The sequence below is a fragment of the Caretta caretta genome, chromosome 15, assembly GCF_965140235.1.
Source record: "Caretta caretta isolate rCarCar2 chromosome 15, rCarCar1.hap1, whole genome shotgun sequence".
Lineage (NCBI taxonomy): Eukaryota > Metazoa > Chordata > Testudines > Cheloniidae > Caretta > Caretta caretta.
The window spans coordinates 17,320,612-17,343,308 of NC_134220.1; the positions used below are offsets into that span (position 1 = coordinate 17,320,612).

A 22,697-nucleotide genomic window follows, 5' to 3' on the forward strand; every position below is an offset into this window, starting at 1 on the left:
GGCCCCACCCCAGAGTCCACACCCCAGCCGGAGCCCTCACCCCACCGCACCCCAACTCTGAGCCCCCTCCTCCACCTCCAACCCCTCATCCCCGGCCCCACCCCAGAGCCTTCATCCCCAGCTGTAGCCCTCACCCCCCTACATTCCAATCCCCTCCCCTAGGCCTGAGCCCACTCTTATGCCCCAATCCCCTCATCCCTAGCCCCATCCCAGAGCCTGCACCTCCAGCCAGAGCCCTCCCCTCCACCCCAAACCTCAGCCCCGAGCCCCCTCCCACACTCAAACCCCTCAGCCCCACCCTACCATACATCACCTCTATATTGGTGCACATAACAAAATTCATTCCACACAGGATATAAAAAATTAAAGGGAACACTGATAGTGATTGTCTTGTTTCACCTACGTAGTTCTTGTGGCATTTAATGCACTGGATGAGGTACACCACATGTTGTGATAGGCATGTGTAGGACCTTTGGATCTTGGAAAGGAGTGTTGTGTATGGTGTTATGTCTATAGATTTTGCATCTGTTGTTCTGGCAGGATCTGGGCCACTTTGAGTTGGTGTGTCCTGCTCTGTGGGGAGCTTGCTTCTAATGATGAGGTTCGGGGGGTTCTTGTTTGAAGACTTGAAGAGGGGATTCAGGAAAGATTTCTGTCAGAATGTGGTCCCCATCAAGCATGCATTGTAGCTGTTTGGTGAGACCCCATTCCAGCGTAGGATGGTAGGTGACAACTTAGGGGTGTGTGGTCAGATGGGGTTTTATTTCCATATTGAAGCACATTCTCTTCGGGTATTTGGGTGGCCCATTCCTTGATTCAATCTACTTCTCTGGTAACCTGCTTCTCTGGTGTAAAAGAAATAACCCCAGGGGAAGCTCCATGTGCAGGATTTTCTTTGTTGATTTAATGAGTTGCAGGCTTGTGCTGGATCTGCAGCATCAAAGGTTATAGAAGAAATGCTTGATGAAAAATCTGCTTTGTTAAATGGCTATACTTGGGAGCTACGAGTAGCGAGACTTTAAATGCAAAATGCATATTGAATCAGAGGCTATAAGTCATTGTCTGTATATGACTTGGCAATAGAGTGACAAGGTTTAATGTTCAGGATAGACTTCAGCTATTGCTGACAGGATCAAAGATCACCCATGTTGCAAAGGTGGTGTGCTTAGTTATTTAGGGTGGGTGCTGGAGACAGGGATTCTGACTGCATTGTTCATTCTTTGTCAGTCCACTAGTGATATTTATAACAACAAAATGCCATAATCTTCCAATAGGGTAAAGAGAGTGAAAAGGCAGCCCCTCCCCCCCCATATCAAAAGCTGTTGCACATCCTTTGACTCCTGAGGAACCCTGCTAGCAAAAATTGCAAATGTTAAAAAGAAACTTCAGATGAGTTAAGAGCCAGCTGCCATAGGCTTACTATACCTTTGCACGACTCTCAGGAAAATTTTACCAGGATCAGTTCAAAAACTACTTCCCTACCTTTTACCATGATGAATGGAGGGGGAAAACACACTTTGCACCACCAAATATAATAACTTGCTCTGGACAAGTGAAGTAGTAGAATTTTTGCAAGGCTGCCTTACTACATAACCCCTAACTAAATAGCAGTTTTAAACACTACAGTCCTTGATTCTTTTTATTCCTTTTATTTTAATTTTTTTTCTAAGAGATTTGTGGTTACTCAGCAATCTGATGTTGGATGTACAGTACCTCTGTAAATGAGGTTATACAACATCTATAGCTGAAAAGAGATCAGAAAGGATACCATGGGTAACTTCTTGTTTGTTAACAAACACCTAAAATGAGATTCAAATTGACCAAGAAAAGCCTTAAAATAACTCTGTCAGTTCTATTGTGTATATACATTATACTTATGGAAGCATTTATCTATTAGCATAATCACATTGCTTTCCAAACTATCTTAATCTTCAACTAATGTTAGCAATAGGAGTGTAAAATACAAAGAATTACACTAGATCAGTAGGTAACTGTCAGCTCCGTAAGACCATTTGTTTTTGTGTTTTGGGTCAGACTTCCATGAATAAGAGACACATATATCTCCCAGAAAGATGTACATGTTGACTCATTTTTCTCAGTGTTGATACTGCTTCAACACTGAGTACCCGGCTGAAATAAGATTCTTAGCATGTTAATGGTCCAAAGCCATTGCTATCAAATATGTGAACTCATCATGTCATGAAATTAGAAGTAGTCATGAAAGAAATATAAATGTAAATTAGTTTTCCATATAAACGGCAAACATGATTATTATTGCAGTTGTTGATGTAAAATGGCCCAGCAAAATAACCATTAAAAGACAGATTAAAAACTATTTTGACAGTGCCTTCTGCTGTGTAGATAGCGTTCTTTTGCAGCTCCTGTTTACTATCTTTACTATTCATTTCATTACACTCTAAGAAAGGGAGGGAAATATCCAAGCATGTGATGCTACAAACAATGGGAAGTACATTTATAGACTGATCCTCAACATGCTGAAGGTTTGTACACATACATATTTCAGTCTTCTCTACCCTGGCCTAATGACATCCTGTTAGACTGAAACAGATACAACCATGTGCAGAAAGAATTGGATGAGAAACCATGAGGATTTTTAAAGCCTGGATTGTTTGCTTCCGCAGCTTTGTCTTTGCATCTTCATTTTAAAAACAAATTATTTGACATTTCTAGTTTAACCTGGTTCTCCACGTCATCACAGGTGTTTGTCACCTTTAACATTGTTGATTTTTAATGACAGGGCTGCATGCTGGAAAAAAAAAACCCTGTGGTTTTTAGTTTTCTAATCTCTTCATTAGTATTGCTTCCTAAATATACCACTTCAAAACAGTATGGAGTTTGCTAACTTCTTCTCAGCCTATTTTCCTGTTCTGAAGTGGTATATTTAGAAAGCAACACTCTTCTTGCTGATTTGGAGGAAACTCTGTGTGTGGATAGGCACATTTTAGTACAGTGGAGTTTGGCATACAGCAAACTCAGCCCTTACAAGGGGGGAATTATTTTGTCCCCCTGGCGAGGAAGCAGGGTCTTAGAGCCTGGGCGCCCGCCCAAGTCCAAACATCTACACTACTTATTTTTAGCCCCCTAGTGAAAGCCCTGTAAGCCTGAGTCAGCTGTCCCAGGCTCTGGAACTCACTGCCATGGGTCATCTTTTGCTGGGTAGATACAATTATACATCCCACTAATTTGCCCATGGTCTCTGTAATGAAGATAAAGGTATTCTAGGAGGAAGGGTTGGCAAGTAGTCATGAGAAGTGGGTATGTTCTTTTGGTGCTCCATTCAGACCTTTATTTGGTTAATTTGGGGTAGGTTGATTAATTGGGTTTGTCATTGAAATGGTGATGGGTGGGTCTGAATTCCATAAGATCTGCTGAAACAGCAAATGGCTGAAAAATCAGACTTTTTGCGCTGAAGTCTAGAAAGTTACTTGATCATGACATGACACCACTGCACTAAAATGCAACAACAAAAAAGCAAACTGAGTTTATCTGAGAAATTGGTATCCATAAGAGAAGTTATGGAATCCTCAAAATATCTTGGACACACTGTCCTGAGTTTACAAAAACAACAAGGAGTCTGGTGGCACCTTAAAAACTAACAGATTTATTTGGGCATAAGCTTTCGTGGGTAAAAAAAACCCCACTTTTTCAGATGCATGGAGTGAAAATTACAGATACAGGCATAAATATACTGGCACATGAAGAGACAGGAGTTACCTTACAAGTGGAGAACCAGTGCTGACAAGGCCAATTTAGTCAGGGTGGATGTGGTCCACTCCCAATAACTGATGAGGATGTGTCAATACCAAGAGAGGGAAAATTGCTTTTGTAGTGAGCCAGCCACTCCCAGTCCTTATTCAAGCCCAAATTAATGGTGTTACATTTGCAAATGAATTGTAGCTCTGCATTTTTCTTTTGAAGTCTGTTTTTGAAGTTTTATTTGTTGAAGGATGGCTACTTTTAAATCTGTTGTTGTATGTCCAGGGAGATTGAAGTGTTCTCCTACTGGCTTTTGTATGTTACCATTCCTGATGTCTGATTTGTGTCCATTTTTTCTTTTACGTAGAGACTGTCCTGTTTGGCCAGTATACATGGCAGAGGGGCATTGCTGGCACATGATGGCATATATCACATTAGTAGATGTGCAGGTGAACGAGCACCTGATGGTGTAGCTGATGTGGTTGGGTCCTCTGATGGTGTCGCTAGAGTAGATATGGGGACAGAGTAGGCAACGAGGTTTGTTACAGGGACTGGTTCCTGAGTTAATGTTTCTGTGGTATGGTGTGTAGTTGCTGGTGAGTATTTGCTTCAGGTTGTGGGGCTGTCTGTAAGCAAGGACTGGCCTGCCTCCCAAGGTCTCTGAGAGTGAGGGATAGCTTCCCAGGATAGGTTGTAGATCGTTGATGATGTGCTGGAGAGGTTTTAGCTGGGGGCTGTACGTGATGGCCAGTCGTGTTCTGTTGTTTTCCTTGTGGAGCCTGTCCTGTAGTAAGTGACTTCTGGGTACCCCTCTCTCTCTGTCAGTCTGTTTCCTCGCTTCCCCAGGTGAATACTGTATTTTTAAGAATGCATGATAAAGATCTTGTAGATGTTTGTCTCTGTCTGAGGGATTGGAGCAAATGCGGTTGTATCTTAGGCCTTGGCTGTAGACAATGGATTGTGTGCTGTGTCCTGGATGGAATTTGGAGGCATGTAGGTAAGAACAGCAGTCAGTAGGTTTCCGGTATAGGGTGGTGTTTATGTGACCATCACTTATTTGCTCTGTAGTGTCCAGGAAGTGGATCTCTTGTGTGAACTGGTCCAGACTGAGATTGATGGTGGGGTGGAAATGGTTGAAATCCAGGTGGAATTCTTCAAGGGCCTCCTTCCTGTGGGTCCATATGATGATGTCATCAATGTAGCGCAAGTGGAGGAGGGGCGTTAGGGGACGAGAGCTGAGGAAGCGTTGTTCTAAGTCAGCCATAAAAATATTGATATACTGTGGGGCCATGCGGATACCCATAACAGTGCCGCTGACTTGAAGGTATAATTTGTCTGCAAATCTGAAATGGTTGTGGGTGAGGACAAAATCACAAAGCTCAGCCACCAGGTGTGCCGTGGCCTCATCAGGGATACTGTTCCTGACAGCTTGTAGTCCATCCTCCTGTGGAATATTGGTGTAAAGAGCTTCTACAGCCATGGTGTTTTCAGGAAGATCACCAATGCATTGTTGTTTTCTCAGAAAGTCGGTGGTGTCTCGAAGATAGCTAGGAGTGCTGGTAGTCTAGGACTCTTAGAAGAGAGTCCAAATAGCCAGATAAACCTGCTGTAAGAGTGCCAATGCCTGGGGTGATGGGGCATCCAGGATTTCCAGGTTTATGGATCTTGGGTAGCAAATAGAATACTCCTGGTTGGGGTTCTAGGGGTGTGTCTGCGTAGATTTGTTCCTGTGCTATAGCACGGAGTTTCTGGAGCAAATGCCTCTTTAGTGGGATTGGAGGATAGTGGCCTGTAGAATGTGGTGTTGGAGAGTTGCCTGGCAGCCTTCTTTTCGTAATCTGACCTGTTCTTGATGACTACAGCACCTCCTTTGTCAGCCCCTTTGATTATCATGTTAGAGTTGTTTCTGAGACTGTGGATGGCATTGCATTCGGTACTGCTGAGGTTATGGGCAAGTGATGCTATTTGTTCACAATTTCAGCCCGTGCACGTCTGCGGAAGCACTCTGTGTAGAAGTCCAGTCTGTCATTTCGACCGTCAGGAGGAGCCCACGCAGAGTTCTTCTTGTGGTGTTGGTAGGAGCGTTCCTGTGGGTCAGTGCACTGTTGAGTGGTGTATTGGAAATATTCCTTGAGTCAGAGATAGTGAGAGTAGGCTTCCAGGTCACCGCAGAACTGTATCACGTGCGTGGGGGTGGTGCGGCAGAAAGAGAGGCCCCGAGATAGGACAGATTCTTCTGCCAGACTAAGTGTGTGGTTGGATGGATTAACAATATTGTTGGGTGAGTTAAGGGTACCACTGTTGTAGCCCCCTGTGGCATGTAGGAGTTTAGATAGTTTACTGTCTTTTTTCCTCTGTAGAGAAGTAAAGTGTGCATTGTAAATGGCTTGTCTCATTTTTGTAAAGTCCAGCCACATGGAAGTTTGTGTGGAAGGTTGGTTTTGAGAGCTCATTCTTGATCTTCTCCTCTTTGCTGTACAGGATGCTGATCAGGTGGTTCCTCAGTTTCTTTGAGAGTGTGTGGCACAATCTCTCACCACAGTCAGTGTAGTATGTCGATTGCATTAGATTTTTTACTTTTCAGTCCATTTGGTATGATGTCTGTCTGTTTGCACTTGGAGAGGAAGATGTCTGTCTGTATCTGTGCAAGTTTTTTTCATTAAGTTGATGGATTTCCTCTTCATACGGCTAAATTCATTGCCAAGTATCAGAGGGGTAGCCGTGTGAGTTTAGAAACCCAGGATGCCTTTCTCAACCTGGTCATCAACAAAGAGATTACACGGGTGGGATTTAGTTACCAGCCCAGGAAGTAGTCCAGGAGGCTTTGGCATGTAGAATGGGATCAGTATGGGAATAATACAGAAGGCTTTGGGCAAGTGGAAGGAGAGTCAGGTGTTGTGCTTGATTTTCTGTGAGCTTTCTTACATTCCTCATCCTATCCCCACCTCTGCACAGTAAAGCCACCTTGCCCTGTGGTTTAATGATGAACACAGGGACCCAGCTGTCTGTGGTCCTGCTGTGCCACCTTTATTGAATTGTTCACTCTGATGTTTGAGTGCTTAGTTATTTGAGAGTTTGGAGCATCCCATGCACCAGCATGGGTAGGAAGAAAAAGAAGCTGAAATTGAGTATGAAAGAACTGATCTCTTTTCTCCCTGGCCTCAGGCTCCTCCCCCCCCCCCAAAAAAAAAACAACAAAAAAAAACAGAACACCACCACACTGGTATTGTTTGAAACTCTGCCAGCAAAATCACTGAGCAATGTTTTATGTGCTCTGAATATCTGACCGTACGTTCTCAGTCATTTTATTTGTTGGTAGTGTATGTACAATAGTGTATAAAAATGCCAAGTATTTTTCAAAAAAATATTCCGAACAGAAAGGGAGCATTCTGATGACCTCATGAACATTCTAAAGAAGTAGATTAATCTGTGTGAACCACACAGCTCAGCTGAAATTTCTGTTCAGCGTTTTAAACTGCCAACTTCATCTCTTTTTGCTTGCACAGAAAATATGCATTCACACTGTTATGTTAGCTGTAAAACAATCCAGGCTGCATTGTTACATGTAAAATATTCATCCTGTTAGAAGATTAGAGCTCATGATGTCCCCAGGGTATGGTTATCTCATGATAACCATGCCCTGTGTTGTACTTTATTTCCTCATTACTTTTCACTTTGTTACATTACTGTTGATTGCAACATGGAGCTGCCCTGAGTGTGGAGGCAGGGTCCAGGAAGTAATTCTGAATGATAAATTCTGAATAGCTTTCAGCTGCTGTGCAGCCATATATCACTTTAAGATTTATGCTTTCTAGAATATTTGTTATTGCTTATATTTAAGGAGGGAGGGAATCTAAACTAGCATATGTTTTGTGGAGGTTTGGGTTTTTTCTTTTTTGTTTGTTTTGCTACTGTCATATCTGAGATTTATAAGAAATGTGGCTGCCTTGCATTTTGAGGTTGCAATCATTTTAATTGCATCTTTATCGCTTCCGTAGCCCAATTGTTACTGATATTTGTGGAGCTCGTGGGGAAAAGGGGAGGGAGTTTGAGGCTTCTTGCCCCATGGAAGTCCTGTCCAGCATTTGTGCTATTTTCATGATCATGCTTGCAATGATGTTTCATCTTGACTTCTGCTACTGGGCTCCAGTACAGAGTAGCTGTAAACAGTAGGGAAAAAACTGTCAGAGCCAAATGAGAGTAGGAAGAGTAGCTGACTGGCACATTCAGCTAAACTTTGGAAGCATCTCCATTTAAAAACTCTCCTGAAAGACCTCAATCTTATTTTATTTGACAAAACAATTCCCCTTATAAGGTGGCAGCAGCAACTTTATGGTTGAGGTATGTGTAATAGAAAATGCATAGCTGGGAAAATGTGGAATGTAGAAACAATAAGATACAGATGTCTTGAATTAGTGACCTTGTGGTTTCTATGTACTCCCCATCTTTTTTTGTTAAACTCCAGGGAATCTTATTACTGCATTACTCAGTCACAAGAATCTCAAAGCAGATGGTAGATATTAATAATCTTTTCACACAAAAAGCCATCAGTAAAGGAAGGCAGTAATGACTTCTTATTCAGCAGGAGGTCTCATTTATGATGAGGCTTATCTTATAGCTGTGTTTAAGGGCTGTTTTCTCCATTTTCATCCCCTTCCATTAAAACTTAGTTCTCTTTTCCTGTTCAGGCTCCTGGGGAGATGAATCATTCTGATCTTTTTTCCTGAAAGCCCCTCTACTACAGTTTACAGGTTTGGTAATCTGAAAATATATTGTTTATACAATAATAAAACAGCCATTAAAATGGTTGGTGCCTTTTAAAAAAGACATTATACCTTCCTGTACTTTTGATCTATGTACTATGATATTACACATCATAATGCCATGATCTGTATTAATGAATTTTGCCTTATTCTCTCAGCCCATAAAATATTTACAATATAAAAAAGTGTGATAATCCAGTAGCCCACACAAAAAATCTCCAAGGAGTTGTAAAATAGTCCAAGTGATTCTGTCTTTTTATTGAGCACCACATTTATTTATGTTGCCTTCAAGGGGAGAGCGCTGCGCTCCTCTAGCTGAATTCAAGTTTTTTTTATTAATAAGATCTTCTACTGCGTCCAGCATTTCTTTGTAAGGAATTCATATTTATACAAAAACATAGATATACTAAATAGCCAGAAGAAAACCTATCACAATGAATAATGGGATATGCATACTGAAATTCATTTGTTTCATTGCTGCATCTGTCAAATTTGAGTTATTTTACAAAGAAAATAGAGAAATAAATAAAAAGGAAATATGTTCGTTTCCCATATTTTCTTGACTACATAGCTGCATTCTGTAGATGGCAAATTCATCAGTTCTAGTATTAATGTAGCCTATGGCACTCCTATTACTTATCTTTTAAAATATCATCTCGCAGTCTGCTATAGCAATTTGTGCTTCCACTGATGCACAGAACCTGTTAATGGGATGTGGGCAACAAGTTCAGGAATAGAACTACATAGAAAGAGTGGTAGTACAATGTGTTTGCACTGCTTTTAATAGTAATTTTGGTTAAAAATTCCTGGCTTGAGTTCATCTTATTGGTTAATGTAGGATGTGCATTTGCTGCCTAAAATTATGACCGCACTGAATGCTACTGATTGTTGGTCATGTGCTGACACATGCCCACCCATTTGCTGATGGTCGGAAACTCAGAAGCAGCAAATACAGGCTGCAGAGGTGGATTCTTCTTGGTAATACAATGAGCCATTGCAGAAAGAACATTTTAGAAAAAAAGAATTGTGGTCAGAATACTATTGAGGCTCAGCTAGTAATTGAGAGATGTCTTCAGAATAATCTTCTCCTTTGTCATGTAGGGATTTGCTCCTCTTACCTGTATCCTAGGTGACTTTTTTCTGTACTTATTAATAGGCTGTGTTAGTTCGATTGGTTTTGGTTGTTTTATTTGCATTTGATTTTTTGCCAAACATTTTATTTAGTTATGAAATACCAACACTCTAAGCAATAACAGCTTTTTCGTAAAACATCACATTAGTGACATGAGAGCTAAACTAAATGGTATAGTAGAGTATTCCTTTTTCTAAACAATTGAAGAGGGAAGATCTAATTACTAGAGCCAATGGATATGGTCAGAGGTGTAACGTTTTGTAATCCTGGGCCATGCCATGTGACTCAGGTCAGGAAATGGAGACTAGTAACCTACCAGCACTTGTGTGTCAGACCATATTACAATTGCCTGCCAAACTAAGGTCTGGTGGTAGGTTCCTTGTAAAGTACCATTTAGTGTAAGACTCACAGGAAGGTCTCAAGTACGACGTAGACGTGCATAGTTAAGGGCTTTAAAATAGTATCAGTTTAGCCAATCCATTTCTTAGACAGCCAATATAAAGCGTGCAAGTTGGATGTAATATAATCAGTCTCTCAAAGCTGTGCACAAATGTGCTAATGTAATCTGAATGAGAAGAAGCACTGCTGGGAGTCTTTTTAGGAGGGACTTGCAATAATCTGGTTCTGTGATCCTCACGATAGGTATTACAGTTGAGAGAAATATGGCTTCAGCCTTTGCATATTCCTTACCTGAGTACAAAATGCTTTGTAGATGTCCGATTCAGGTGAGATTTCTATGGAAAGAGTGTGTTTGATAATTAGACCATAAAACTTGACTCATCCATTCATTCTCCTCAGTAGCCGGGGACATGAAATTTCATAATAATTTCTAAGCAAGAATTCTATTTTCCTAGGCTTGAGAACAGGCAATACTATCCAAGCATTCTTCCAGGAGGGAGATAAACATGCAGTAGATATAGGGCAAGAGTTATATATCAATACTAATAACCCTACCACATGTTTATAAGGATTTCACTTGCGAGGTTTGAGTATGTGTACTGAATCTCCTTCTAAAGAGTTAGGAGAGATCCTTGGAACACCATAAATCAAATTCCTCTGTGATTGCAAATGTTTGTCTGTCACCACTGACTGACAGAAGCCAATCTTCTAGGTATGACTTGAGGGCAATTCCAGACCCACCACAATGTTCATTAGGTTGTTCTTTCAGTGAATGTGGTGAGTCACATCAAAAGCTGCTGAGGTCTACTTTGGCCCAAATGGCGAGCTGGCCCTAATCTAAAAACTAATGAGCAATGACTTACAGTCCCAGCAAGTACAGATCCTTCCTCAGAAGAAGCCCAAAGTGGAAATGACATAGGATGTTGTCAGGGTTCAAGGGCTTCTGGAAGTGAATGGCCAGCAGCTTCCCAATCACCTTCCCTCAAAGGATAAGGTTTGAGGGTCCCTCTAAATGGGGAACACTGGATTTTTTAAAAAAATGGCTGACACTTTCTCCCTCTTGCCTGATTGTTGTTAATGCCCATAAGTCTTCTCAGCTCAGATATGCTACTTGCTTTACGCAGTCAAATATGACGTGGATCAAGGTTTCCGGGAAGCCATAAAACAGCCATCCTCAGGAAACAGACTGAATCCACCCAGTACAAAATCATCTGAGAGTCAATGGCTCTCATGCTTGGCGCCAGAGAGGTTGTCACAGAGCCCATCTGGCTTATCTACACAATATCCCAGCAATTGATCAGAGGAGCTAGTAACAGGAGAAGAAAATAGAGGTTCATCGCTGTGTCAATCCTGAAAGAACGCTTCAGCAGTTCCTGTGTCTGTTTTTTAAACGTCCTCAACTTTGACTATTCATGGTCTTTGGGTTTTTGTTGTTGTTTTTTTGGTTTGGTTTGCAAGTATTCTTGCAAACAAGTGTGCTGACAGAAATGTTCTCTGAAACAGCAAAGTAAGCTCATCTAACCAGAAAATTTAAAAAGATATATGTCCAATCAGAACAGCTTGAATCTTGACTATTAGTTCAACTGTTCGTGGACAAACTACAGATGAAAATTGCTTAATTTATAACTTGAGAATCTGTCATTGCCATCTAGGAAACAAGAGGAAATTCCTCCAGTTATTCCTTATAAATTATTCTTCTGGCTCTGGTTTTCAGCAGAGCTTTCACTAACCTGTGGAAAATACCATGTTGCTTCTTTTTTTAAAATAGTAATGATATTGCCAAAGCACATACACCAGTTGGTCATAAAATAATTTACAGTTTTTTCTAAAGTCTGTCCTTATTATTGTGTCTCTAATAGAAGGTGAAGAACAATCTTTTGCAGCATCCACCAAATTCCATAAATAGGATTTATATGTACTGGAGATATGTTGAAGGGGGGGCAAAAAACCTGCGTGTTTCCATTATAAATAGAAAGCTTTTTTATCCTGTCTCTTGTTTACCACCCTCATTGCTTCAACCCCTTTGTTAAAGATCAACTGAATATTCCTAATACAGACATTCCAAGTAAGGAAAAGGGAAATTGTAACCTCAGTGAAGAAACTATATTTTTTAACAACTTTACTGAATTTGCAGCCATAATTTTGATGAATTAAGATAGGACAGGTCATGTATACCTTACAGTGCAAGCAATGTATGCCTTCCTAATGCATGGGAAAAAATCTGTTTTTGGGGGGAAATTAAACCAAATAATCTTGGGCTGTAGATCAAAATAAGTCATGATTATTTTGATTTCTTCTAAAATGCTGATCTGAAATCCTTCCAGTATAGCCCAAATGAGGACTCTCCCATCCATAGGCGCCAACTTGCTCTGTTTCCGAGGGGTCCTTGACCACCGCTCCATCCCAGGCCCTGTGCCCACTCCACCCCTTTCCCCAAGCCACCCCCCACCTCTTTCTGCCCCCGCTCTAAATTGCTGTTAGTTAGAGTTTCTCAGTTGATCTCCCCTGCCAGTGTTCCTGGTCATCTCTGAGGTGCCCATGTATTTGATTTTTTTTAAGTTTTATTAGATGTATCTGGTTTAGGAATTTGGGAGCTCTGAGTTCTAGTCTCAACTCTGCCATTGGCTTGGGAAAGTAACTTGAATTAGCTGTGCCCCAGTTTCCCTGCCTGTAACATAGAAATAATGATGCATGACTTTGTAAAACACTGAGATTGGCGATTGAAAAGACAAAAAGTGAAAAGCACCTTTTTTTAGCTGGTTTCAGAGTAGCACCGTGTTAGTCTGTATTCGCAAAAAGAAAAGGAGGACTTGTGGCACCTTAGAGACTAACCAATTTATTTGAGCATAAGCTTTCGTGAGCTACAGCTCACTTCATCGGATGCATTCAATGGAAAATACAGTGGGGAGATTTATATACATAGAGAACATGAAACAATGGGTGTTACCATACACACTGTAACGAGAGTGATCACTTAAGGTGAGCTATTACCAGCAGGAGAGCGCGGGGGAAAAAACCTTTTGTAGTGATAATCAAGGTGGGCCATTTCCAGCAGTTAAGAATGTCTGAGGACCGGTGGGGCGGGGGGGAATAAACACGGGGAAATAGTTTTACTTTGTGTAATGACCCATCCACTCCCAGTCTCTATTCAAGCCTAAGTTAATTGTATCCAGTTTGCAAATTAATTCCATTTCAGCAGTCTCTCGTTGGAGTCTGTTTTTGAAGTTTTTTTGTTGAAGAATTGCGACTTTTAGGTCTGTAATTGAGCGACCAGAGAGATTGAAGTGTTCTCCAACTGGTTTTTGAATGTTCTAATTCTTGACGTCTGATTTGTGTCCATTTATTCTTTTACGTAGAGACTGTCCAGTTTGACCAATGTATCACTACAAAAGGTTTTTTCCCCCCCCGCGCACCTGCTGGTAATAGCTCACCTGTCATTCTCGTTACAGTGTGTATGGTAACGCCCATTGTTTCATGTTCTTTATGTATATAAATCGCCCCACTATATTTTCCACTGAATGCATCCAGTGAAGTGAGCTGTAGCTCATGAAAGCTTATGCTCAAATAAATTTGTTAGTCTCTAAGGTGCCACAAGTACTCCTTTTCTTTTTTTAGCTGAGATTCAATTTTAAAATTAGCACTGTAATTTAAGAAAACAATATAGCAATGAGCAACTTTTATGCTCTAGCAAATCAAGCACTTGACCCAAGATGCATGTTGTTACTTGGGTAGTACTATAGTTAGAAAAATATGATCAGTAGTTAAAGCTGTTAACGGAGTTACAACATAATACACCATAATGATCTTTATAGCTGGAAAGTCATGGAATATTTGGATTTTTAGATTTCTCAAGGAGATAAGGGGAAGAAGGCTTGGAGAAGCATTAGCTGAATGCTCAAGTATAAGTGGCAATGAGCAAAGGCACATTGAGTCAAAGAGTCAGGAGTCAGCAAAGAAGACAAGGGACAGTAGTCAGAGTGGGAAAAGATGTAAAAGAGGAATGGGGCAGAGGAGTAGTTAGGCGAAGGGTAATTGAAGGGCTTAACTGAGGGTATTACTGTTGTATTTTTTTAAATAGTCTCATAGTAGAATCACATAGTGTAATCGAGATTTTTTTTTCCTCTGCAAAATCCCTCAAACACTTTAGGGCATGGTAATACTAAGTACAGTTGCTTACTACTTGTATAGTGTCTAACCTAGAAAGAGAAACTTGGAGAATCATAGCAGCCTATAATCCATCTTCTGCCTCACAAAAACAATGCCTAGTTTTCAGCAAATACCACAAAATATTAATAACTAGATGCAGCATATAGTCTAGATTGAAATGTGACACTGCTGACCTCCATTGTTGCATATCACAATGGGCTTGTCTACATTACCCACTGGATCAACGGGCCGCGATCGATCCAGCAGGGGTCAATTTATTGTGTCTGCACGATACTTAATGTGTTTCTGTGAGTATAAAATCCCTTTCTGTATTGCACCTGAGGCCTATTTCATCTCTCATAGTAGAAACTGATTCCTACCCAGTTACTCATGGGATCTACTTCCATTCAGGTGTGTTTAAACCACAAGTCTATTTTCTTGCAGGTTTTTTAGGTTGAACATGTTAAGTTCTTAAAGACTTTCCTTGTAAAGCAATCCCTATGTATGTGAAATTAATCTTGTCAGTCTGGACTCTTAACTCTTCAATGTCATGCAGTATAAAACGTTCCAGATGAGACCCGACAATGGTCTCCAGGCGATACAGCTAGTTATTTCATATTGGGACCATCACCATAGTAGAGGAATTCTCATTTTTCATGTCTCGGTTTAGTTTGATCAAACCTTATATAAATGCATTGAAACTGTTGATATTACAGAAGTTTCTAAGTTGCTGTCAGTATTGAAGTCATTTGTAACAGGTAACAAAAGTAATTTATCTGATAATATGGTAGGACTTGAAGACTTAATAATTTACTATTAACATGTATTTAATATTTATATAACAGCAGCGCCCAGAAGCTCAGTGTGCTGAGTACTGTCATGCCAATACAGCTGGACACAATATTGAGCTCTATTTTAATTAACTTTCCTAGAGTTCAATTCTAGAGAAGCCTTAGTAAGTTGGAAGTAGTTGCCCATAACTGTTTGCTGTCAGGAAAACAAATGCTATTTATATTATCTGTCAATAATGTAAGTGGAGAGGGAGTTCTGACTCTCTGGTTTTGTCAGCAAATTTTGAATGTCTTCTGTGAAAATTGTAATTTAAAAGCCTAGTATTTTGTCACTTAATTAAATCCATATATTAAAAGGAAAATCTCTAGAGTTAGAGACAATATCGAGGTTGGCCACAACATTTAAAGTTGCTATAACCTGAGAAAGTTCTCTGTTCCTAATAGCCAGGGAGACCATTCTGTAGCCACTCTTCATGTAGAATAACAGCAGCTTAAAACTTTAGATTTGGGGTTTTTTGGTCATATCAACGTTGCAAAATTAACCTTGTATAAAATGGGCTGTGTCTACATTAGAGTTCTTAAATTTCAATGGCATTTTTGCTACTGTTGTCTAGACCTATTCTAAGCAGGGTTAGGTGACAGTGGTAAAAACACAGGAGCCCTGTCTATTCTAAGGATCGTTATTACTGTCATTAATGGAACTGCATCAATGGTTGTGACCAGATTAAGTCCATCTGAAAATCTAAGCACACCACAAATGTGGGGGAGTCACTGTGTCCTCGTTGCTCCTTGGGTGTCAAGAGTCATACACACAAACTACCATCTGGGCCGGTGGTGGCCCCCTCTACCTCATTTTGGGCAGGATAGGGCTTCCCACTCCATAGATCGTTTCTATTTAGGTGGGCCAGAATCTGTCGAAGAGAAAAGTACTCAGCCCTTACCGAAGTTAACAGAGGACTTGGAGTGGTAGTAGGGGCCCTAGTGAAACATGAAGAGTGGTGGTAGAGAGCCCTTCTTTCCATAGTTCTCTGCTGAAGTGGTGTTGCTGGAGAGTGTAGGGAGGACAGAGTAAAAATTTGAGTTTACCCATTAAGATGAATGGCAGTTATTTATGCTTACTCTTCCCTGTATGGACAGGAAAAAACCACACTGGAGTGATGATTTAACTCCTGGTAGATACACAAACTTAAGACTTATCTATACACAGAAATTTAACAAAATAGCTATCCAGAATAAGAGTGTTCACATGAAATAATTATTTTGCAATAGCTATTTTAGTAAATTTCCAATTGTAAACAAGCCCCTAATGCATGATTCCCTAAACTAAAGCATAGTTCCCTAAAATGGTTTAAGCATGTTTTCTGTCCATAAAAATAAGGAAAAAGAACTGCTGTGGGATGGTCCGACTTCAGATATCCTACCACTAAACAAATGGCTCTGTAAGCAGGGAATAAGTTGTGAAAACAGCTATGTTAATTTATGAATGGGAAAGTGTGAAGTTTGAATTTAAATGGAAAAATACAGGAACTTCACTCTGGCACATTCTACCAGCAATGCACTCATTAATCTTTTCTAGCATTTTTCTTGCAAAGTCCTTATGCACAGCAGAGGTGCAGCTTAAGTGGCAGCAGCACTTCCACAGGGGTGAGGGAGTGATCAATCAACAATGCGCTGCTGAGGCTGCCTGTTGTCATGTCTTTCTGATGTGGACATCTGTCTGTAGAGAACTGGAGTGATCCCCAAACAGCCATGAGATTATATCAACTCTTTTCCTATTAACCTGGGCTGGGTTTGAACTGGTATCTTAATGTTGAAAAGAAAAACGCTGATGATTCTTCTTCGTATGACTGCTGTAAATGTAGAGCAACAACTATAATTTTACATGGTTAAGACCGATAATTTTGTCTAGAGTAGCAGAGTGTATTGCTGTGATTCCTCCTTCCTCCTCCTTCCTCCTTTTGTGAATTGGGCATTCATTGGGCATATGAATTGAACATATATGCTTCATGGTCCTTTCAGGGTGACCACAGTTGCACACTGGAGAGTATTAAATTTTCCATTTTTGCAGCAAGTATCTGCATCTGGCATGGTTTATGCTGATACAATTTAGGGTTGCCCATGAACTTCATGGGAGATCGAAGCCAAGGATTGTCTAAATTGGGTCTTCCATGAGGTGTTTTGTTTTGACTTCTTGTGAATTCCATTTGGCTTTCCAAGCTTCATCAGGGTTTTAATTGCATTGTTGAAGGTTAAATGCATGGGTCCAAAAGGGCTTATGTGACTTCAGGTGGTGGAGAGGGTCGTTGTTAAGGTCCTGGTAGATGGGAAGATGTTCATTTTCCACGATCCTCGGGAATTCCTGAAGGGTTGCAGCATTGCGGTGATTGCATGGGGGAGCAGTGTGTGACAGTGTGACAACACTGGCAGCCAAAATGTTGGGGTTGACTTGAGGGTTCCAGAGATGCACTGCATTGCAGTGTTCAGTTGGACATCAACAAGTAAAGTATGGCTACTTCTGATCCATCCTAGTGCACAGTACTCAGCTACGGAGTACACAAGGGCCATTGCTGATGTCCGTAACTCTGATGCTGAAGCTCCCCAGCTTGTGCTTACCAGTTTCTGGACCAGGTTGACCCTTGTCTTCATTTTGGAAACTACCTTCTTCAGATAGTCGTGGAAGGTGAATGTGCAATCCAGCTTTCCTCCGAGATAGGTCAGTGTTGGGTCGTGTCACATAGTGTTGCTGCAAAAGGTCATTTTTTTTGACAGTTTCCTTATAGGAATCCCAGTTGGCTCTGGCAAGGCTCCACCATGGGATTTGTTTCGACAGAATCACGAGGATTTTTTATGCTGACATGGGTGATAATGGACCTGTGTTGGCTGTTGGGGAAGTTGGGAAGTATTTTGCAGGATGGCTGAAGCGTACTCCCACTTTGATCTTTGGAAACAATAGTGAAGTCTGGCTTGTAATCGTGTTGCCAGCGAGCAGAACGGAAAGTTGCTCTCTGTTTGGGATCAAAGACCAGTTGCAGTTCTTCTGTGGCCATCCAGTCCATGAGGTCTTCACCATTGGCTTCATTTACTTTATAGCCCCACGTAGTGTGGTGGCTGTTAAAGTCACCAATGTATAGGGCTGGGATTGGTGCACTCGGGAACGCTGGCTTGAGGTGGAAGAAGGCAGCCTTCATGCAGCCCACTCTGTTAAGTGAGAAATCATGATTAATGCCATCAACCTGGCGACCAAACATGGATCAATGATCTCAGAGCAACAACTCAAGCCACCATAATGGCCCTCTTCAGGGCCAAGTAACATGCCAGATAGGTTCTGGAACAAGGATCCTCCAATTTAACATTGAGGGACTTTCCCAGGTGGAGTGCAAATATCTCACAAACATGTTGAAGATTCATAACATCAACGTTCTTACACTCCAAGAAACCCACGTCTCCAATGACCAGCAGGCTAGCCGCTACCATATCCATGGTTACAACTTTATGACTAGCCACTACCATCCAAATTACGGCCTGGTCATATACATGAAGAACATCATCTTGGATTTTGATGTCCCCTCCCCCCAACAGAAAAAGAAGCCACCTACACCACTGCCATCAGGATTGGGGAGCTGCACATTACCAATGTGTATAAAGCCCCTAATTCAAAATGCTGATGAAAATATTCACATTTCTTAAGACTTTAAGATTAGAACAAACAAGGGAAAAGGTCTACGTAGTGTTCTTCTCATAGCAGAAGGTAAAATAAAATAGGTCAGTTTTAAAGACCACCTCCTACAGCACACTCGCCTACCAGATCATCCGTCTGCCAGACACCCAGAATACTCAGTCATTTATAGGGCCAGAAACTGTATTTTTTGTGCTTGTTTTTGTCTCCCTCCTGCCTTTTTTCTTTTTCTGTCCTAGAACTTACACTTCCTCCGTCCCCTTTCCTCCCACCCCCCAGGTCTTGGGAAGGAAAGTTTAGACTATATCTTGCACTATAGCTTCCTGAGAAGAATATTAATAGCTGAACAAAAGAACAATTTCAGTGGTTACTAAGGTTCATGTACCAGCTGCTAATTTATGCACAGGCAACCTAACTTCCAGCACGCTGTTCTTTGTTCATGAGATTTTACTCTGTTGATACATGTTTGCATCAAGCTATTGGTGCCTGTCTTTTTACCTGATGGAAAAACAAGGAACTAGAAATGGTTCATCAGCTGTACTATACTGCTTCCTCCTCGTACAATATTCAATTTTGCTGAAAGTTCTTAATCCAAAAAGAGAACCTGTCTCAGAGGGTAACGTTTCTGAGGTTTGTATATAATAAATTAAAGTCTCCAGTACAGTTGTAATTAATTTATTGGTGACTAGAGTAATGCCTGTTTTCATGGTAAATAATAAGTAAATCACTGGAGTGAAATACAGCTTGATATGATCTCATAGCTGTGTCCAGACCAATAAATTGATAGCAGTTTGAGGAATTGCCTTTACATGTCAGCAGAAGGGAATGAAGGATACTGAGAGTGAATAATCTAATGGCAGCTTATGATCTTTTTTCCTTCCCTCCTCCATAAGAGAGAGAAATCTTGAAAATTGATTACTTGCCTGATTTCCTTGTCACTTGGCTTGAATTTGACATGCTGCCTACATCTGCTAGGCTATTTAAAAAAGCAGATTTGTTCAGGCAGACCCGAATTCTATATAGATATGCTGATCTCAGCCTTGCCAAGCAAAAGCATTCTCATTAGCTATATTGTAGGACTGCCCTGAAAAGTTCTGGTCTAGACATTATTTCAAGGTGTCTACTACACTGTGCATCCAATGATATTAAAAATATAGAGAGTTCACGCAGCCAGTAGCTGCAGTTCACTGAAAGGAGCCTGCAGCTGCATTTCTCTTTTAAGAGACAAATATTATGTCCTATCCTGTTTCTAATGAGGGGGTATAAAAATGACTTGTCAAATGGCCCACAGTCCCCTGCTTTCTAGAATAAACTGGAGATTTAGATGAAATTATAGAAAAGTGCGGTTGTTTTCCACAATGGATTGTTCTTTTTAAGTCAGGCAGCCAGAAAACAAACAAAACACTTACCAAGTAATGGAATCTTTGCATATTTAGAACAGTGGTCCTCAACCTTTCCAGACTACCGTTCTCCGTTCAGGAGTCTGATTTGTCTTGCGTACCCCAAGTTTCACCTCTCTTAAAAACTACTTGCTTACAAAATCAGATAAAAATACAAAAGTATCACGGCACACTATTACTGAAAAAGTGTTTTGCTTTCTAATTTTTACCATATATTTATAAAAATAAATCAATTGGAATATAAATATTGTACTTACACTGAAATGTATAGTATACAGAGCAGTATAAACAAGTCATTGTATGAAATTTTAGTTTGTACTGACCTTTAGTGCTTTTTATGTAACCTGTTGTAAAACTAGGCAAATATCTAGATGAGTTGATGTACCCCGTGGAAGACCTTTGAGTACCCCCAGGGGTATGCATACCCCCTGGATGAGAACCACTGATTTAGAAAACACGCACACACACCTACCTCACTAAGCCAAGTTGCAAAGCATCCTTTGCAGTATTTTTGTAGTTTTTATTAGCTTTTTTACAATGATATTTAAAAGTGAGATTGATACAAGTATTTCACCTGTGATTGTAAAGGGAAGGAGCATGATTATAACTAATCATCTGATCTCTGAGCTGTATAGCCAGATAGTGGTAATAGGTAAAATGTCTTGCTGTGTTGAAGGTTGCAGGAAATTAGAACTTAATCAAAGATATGAGTTGTCACTTCACAAGGAGAAAAAGTTTTTGTTTTTTTTGTTTTTTTAGCACCACCAACGGAGATGTAATTTGCTACTATGGAAACAAAGGAGAATCAGAACCTATCTTCCTAAATGCTGGTGGGTTTATTTTATAAAGTTGTGAATATTATTGTTGCCCTGTTTAAAAAAGTGAAATGTGTATTTATTTGCTCTAAGTTTTTAGTTATTAAAGAGGAAAAATCCGAGAGGATAAGACATATTTAAGTAATTGAATTTTTTAATTTTATGGCACATTCTGTGTTTTTTAACATTTTTATTTTAAATCCTTTTTTGTGAAAACTCATAAATGAAGTGTTAGTTAATAAGTTCATGGTATGGCCCAGTCCTACAATTGTTTCCATGCAGGTGGAGCCCCACTGCAGTCCATGGGGCTATCCCCATGCTAATATCACTGCAGAACTGAGGCCTATGTCTCTACAGGTGATATTTTCAAAAGCGCTCAGCTTTGACTTCTCACAGAAATCAATGGTAATACTCCCACTAACATAACTGGAAGCAGAGTTTCTCCTATTGACATCGGCTATCATCTGTCACTTACTATCAAGATGTTGACCCATGCCTACAATTGACCTACTTGTCAAATTTCGAACAAGCTGCTACTTGCATTTGGGAGGAATGAGTGCCCCATAAATATCTACAAAATCATTATCCCCTAAACCTCTTCTGTGTCATGATGACTACAAAAAAAACTTGACAATGATTAGGCTGCTGGTGTGCTGAGACCACTGCTGAACATCATGCTGAACAATATTGTCTCATTGTTTCTTTGTACTCCCCACTTGGCCTGTCTGTCTCCATCTGTTTGTTTTATAATTAGATTGTAAACTCTTTGGTGCAGGGACTGTCTTTTTGTTCTGTGTTTGTACAGTGCCTAGCACAATGTGGCCCTAGGTCATGACTAGGACTTCTAGGCACTACAAGTACTAAGTAACAGCATGTTAGGAAAATGCAGAGCACTTCTGAAAAATCCCACCTTTAGTATAGTACCTTCAAAATTTATTCTCTGACTGCTAATTCTCACATTTATTCCCCCCCCCATGCTTTTTTGGGGGCAATTTGGCATATGTTGTCACAATTACGTAATAAATAACACTTCTTTTTATTTGAATCCTTAGATTTGCTGACAGAACATGTACTCATCCTTGCATGAGTAAACATTACAAAATATGAATCCAAAATTCCAACACCAAAAGACTGAATTTTTTTTTGAATGGTCAAAAATAAATAACCATTCTGAACAACGTAGCTTTTAAGAACAGTTTGCTCTGTGTTTTGTTTAATGCTGATGGCATCTTTATTTTGCCTTTCACGAGGTTAATGAGATACTCTCTGTAAGCAAATAGTTAAAAAGGGAATTATAACATAACTCCTTTAAAACACATCCTCTTGAACAGCAACAAAAGGGCTGATAATTCCCAAATCTTTGAAATAAAGATTTGTGCAAACAAATTTGCTGGCAATCTGCTTGCCCATGTATCTTTCACGCTGCACGACCACCATCTAGTTTGACACATTTCAGAATGTTTGGCCTGCTTTGCACAAGAGGAACCCAGAACCAGATTAACAAAACTGTTGCAGGCCAGGATTTGGAAAAGCTTCTGCAGTGCCTGTCTTCGCTATGCGTCAAGCCCCTGCTTTCAGGAGCACAAAATGTAATCGCTAATCATAATAAAAACAGTCAGGCAGGGTGACAGTGGCACTGTTTGGGGAGAGAACTGGGGGTCTTAATCCTGGAGCACATGGATATTATGTGTAGTGATATGCATGGTCTCCAGTGACTGCTTTGTTGTATTCTGTGTAATCCCTCTGTGCCAATCTCTGGCATGCTCGTCCAGATGAAAGCATGACTGTCACAGTGGCAGCTGTTGACAGGGAAACGTTAGCGTGTAGAAAGAAAACAAGCCAGGATGATAGCATGGGT

At 40.5% G+C, this 22,697-nt stretch overlaps 1 protein-coding gene across 4 annotated transcripts in view; it reads left to right on the plus strand.

The window, feature by feature from the left end:
* The window catches only part of TANGO2 (transport and golgi organization 2 homolog), a 98,938-nt gene that overhangs the window by 52,306 nt on the left and 23,935 nt on the right, over positions 1 to 22,697 (plus strand). For all 4 annotated transcript variants that reach the window (XM_048822083.2, XM_075119980.1, XM_048822085.2 and 1 more), the window contains one exon: positions 20,784 to 20,854. In XM_048822083.2, the coding sequence (XP_048678040.1) occupies positions 20,784 to 20,854 (71 nt within the window). The remainder of the gene's footprint in view (positions 1 to 20,783; positions 20,855 to 22,697) is intronic.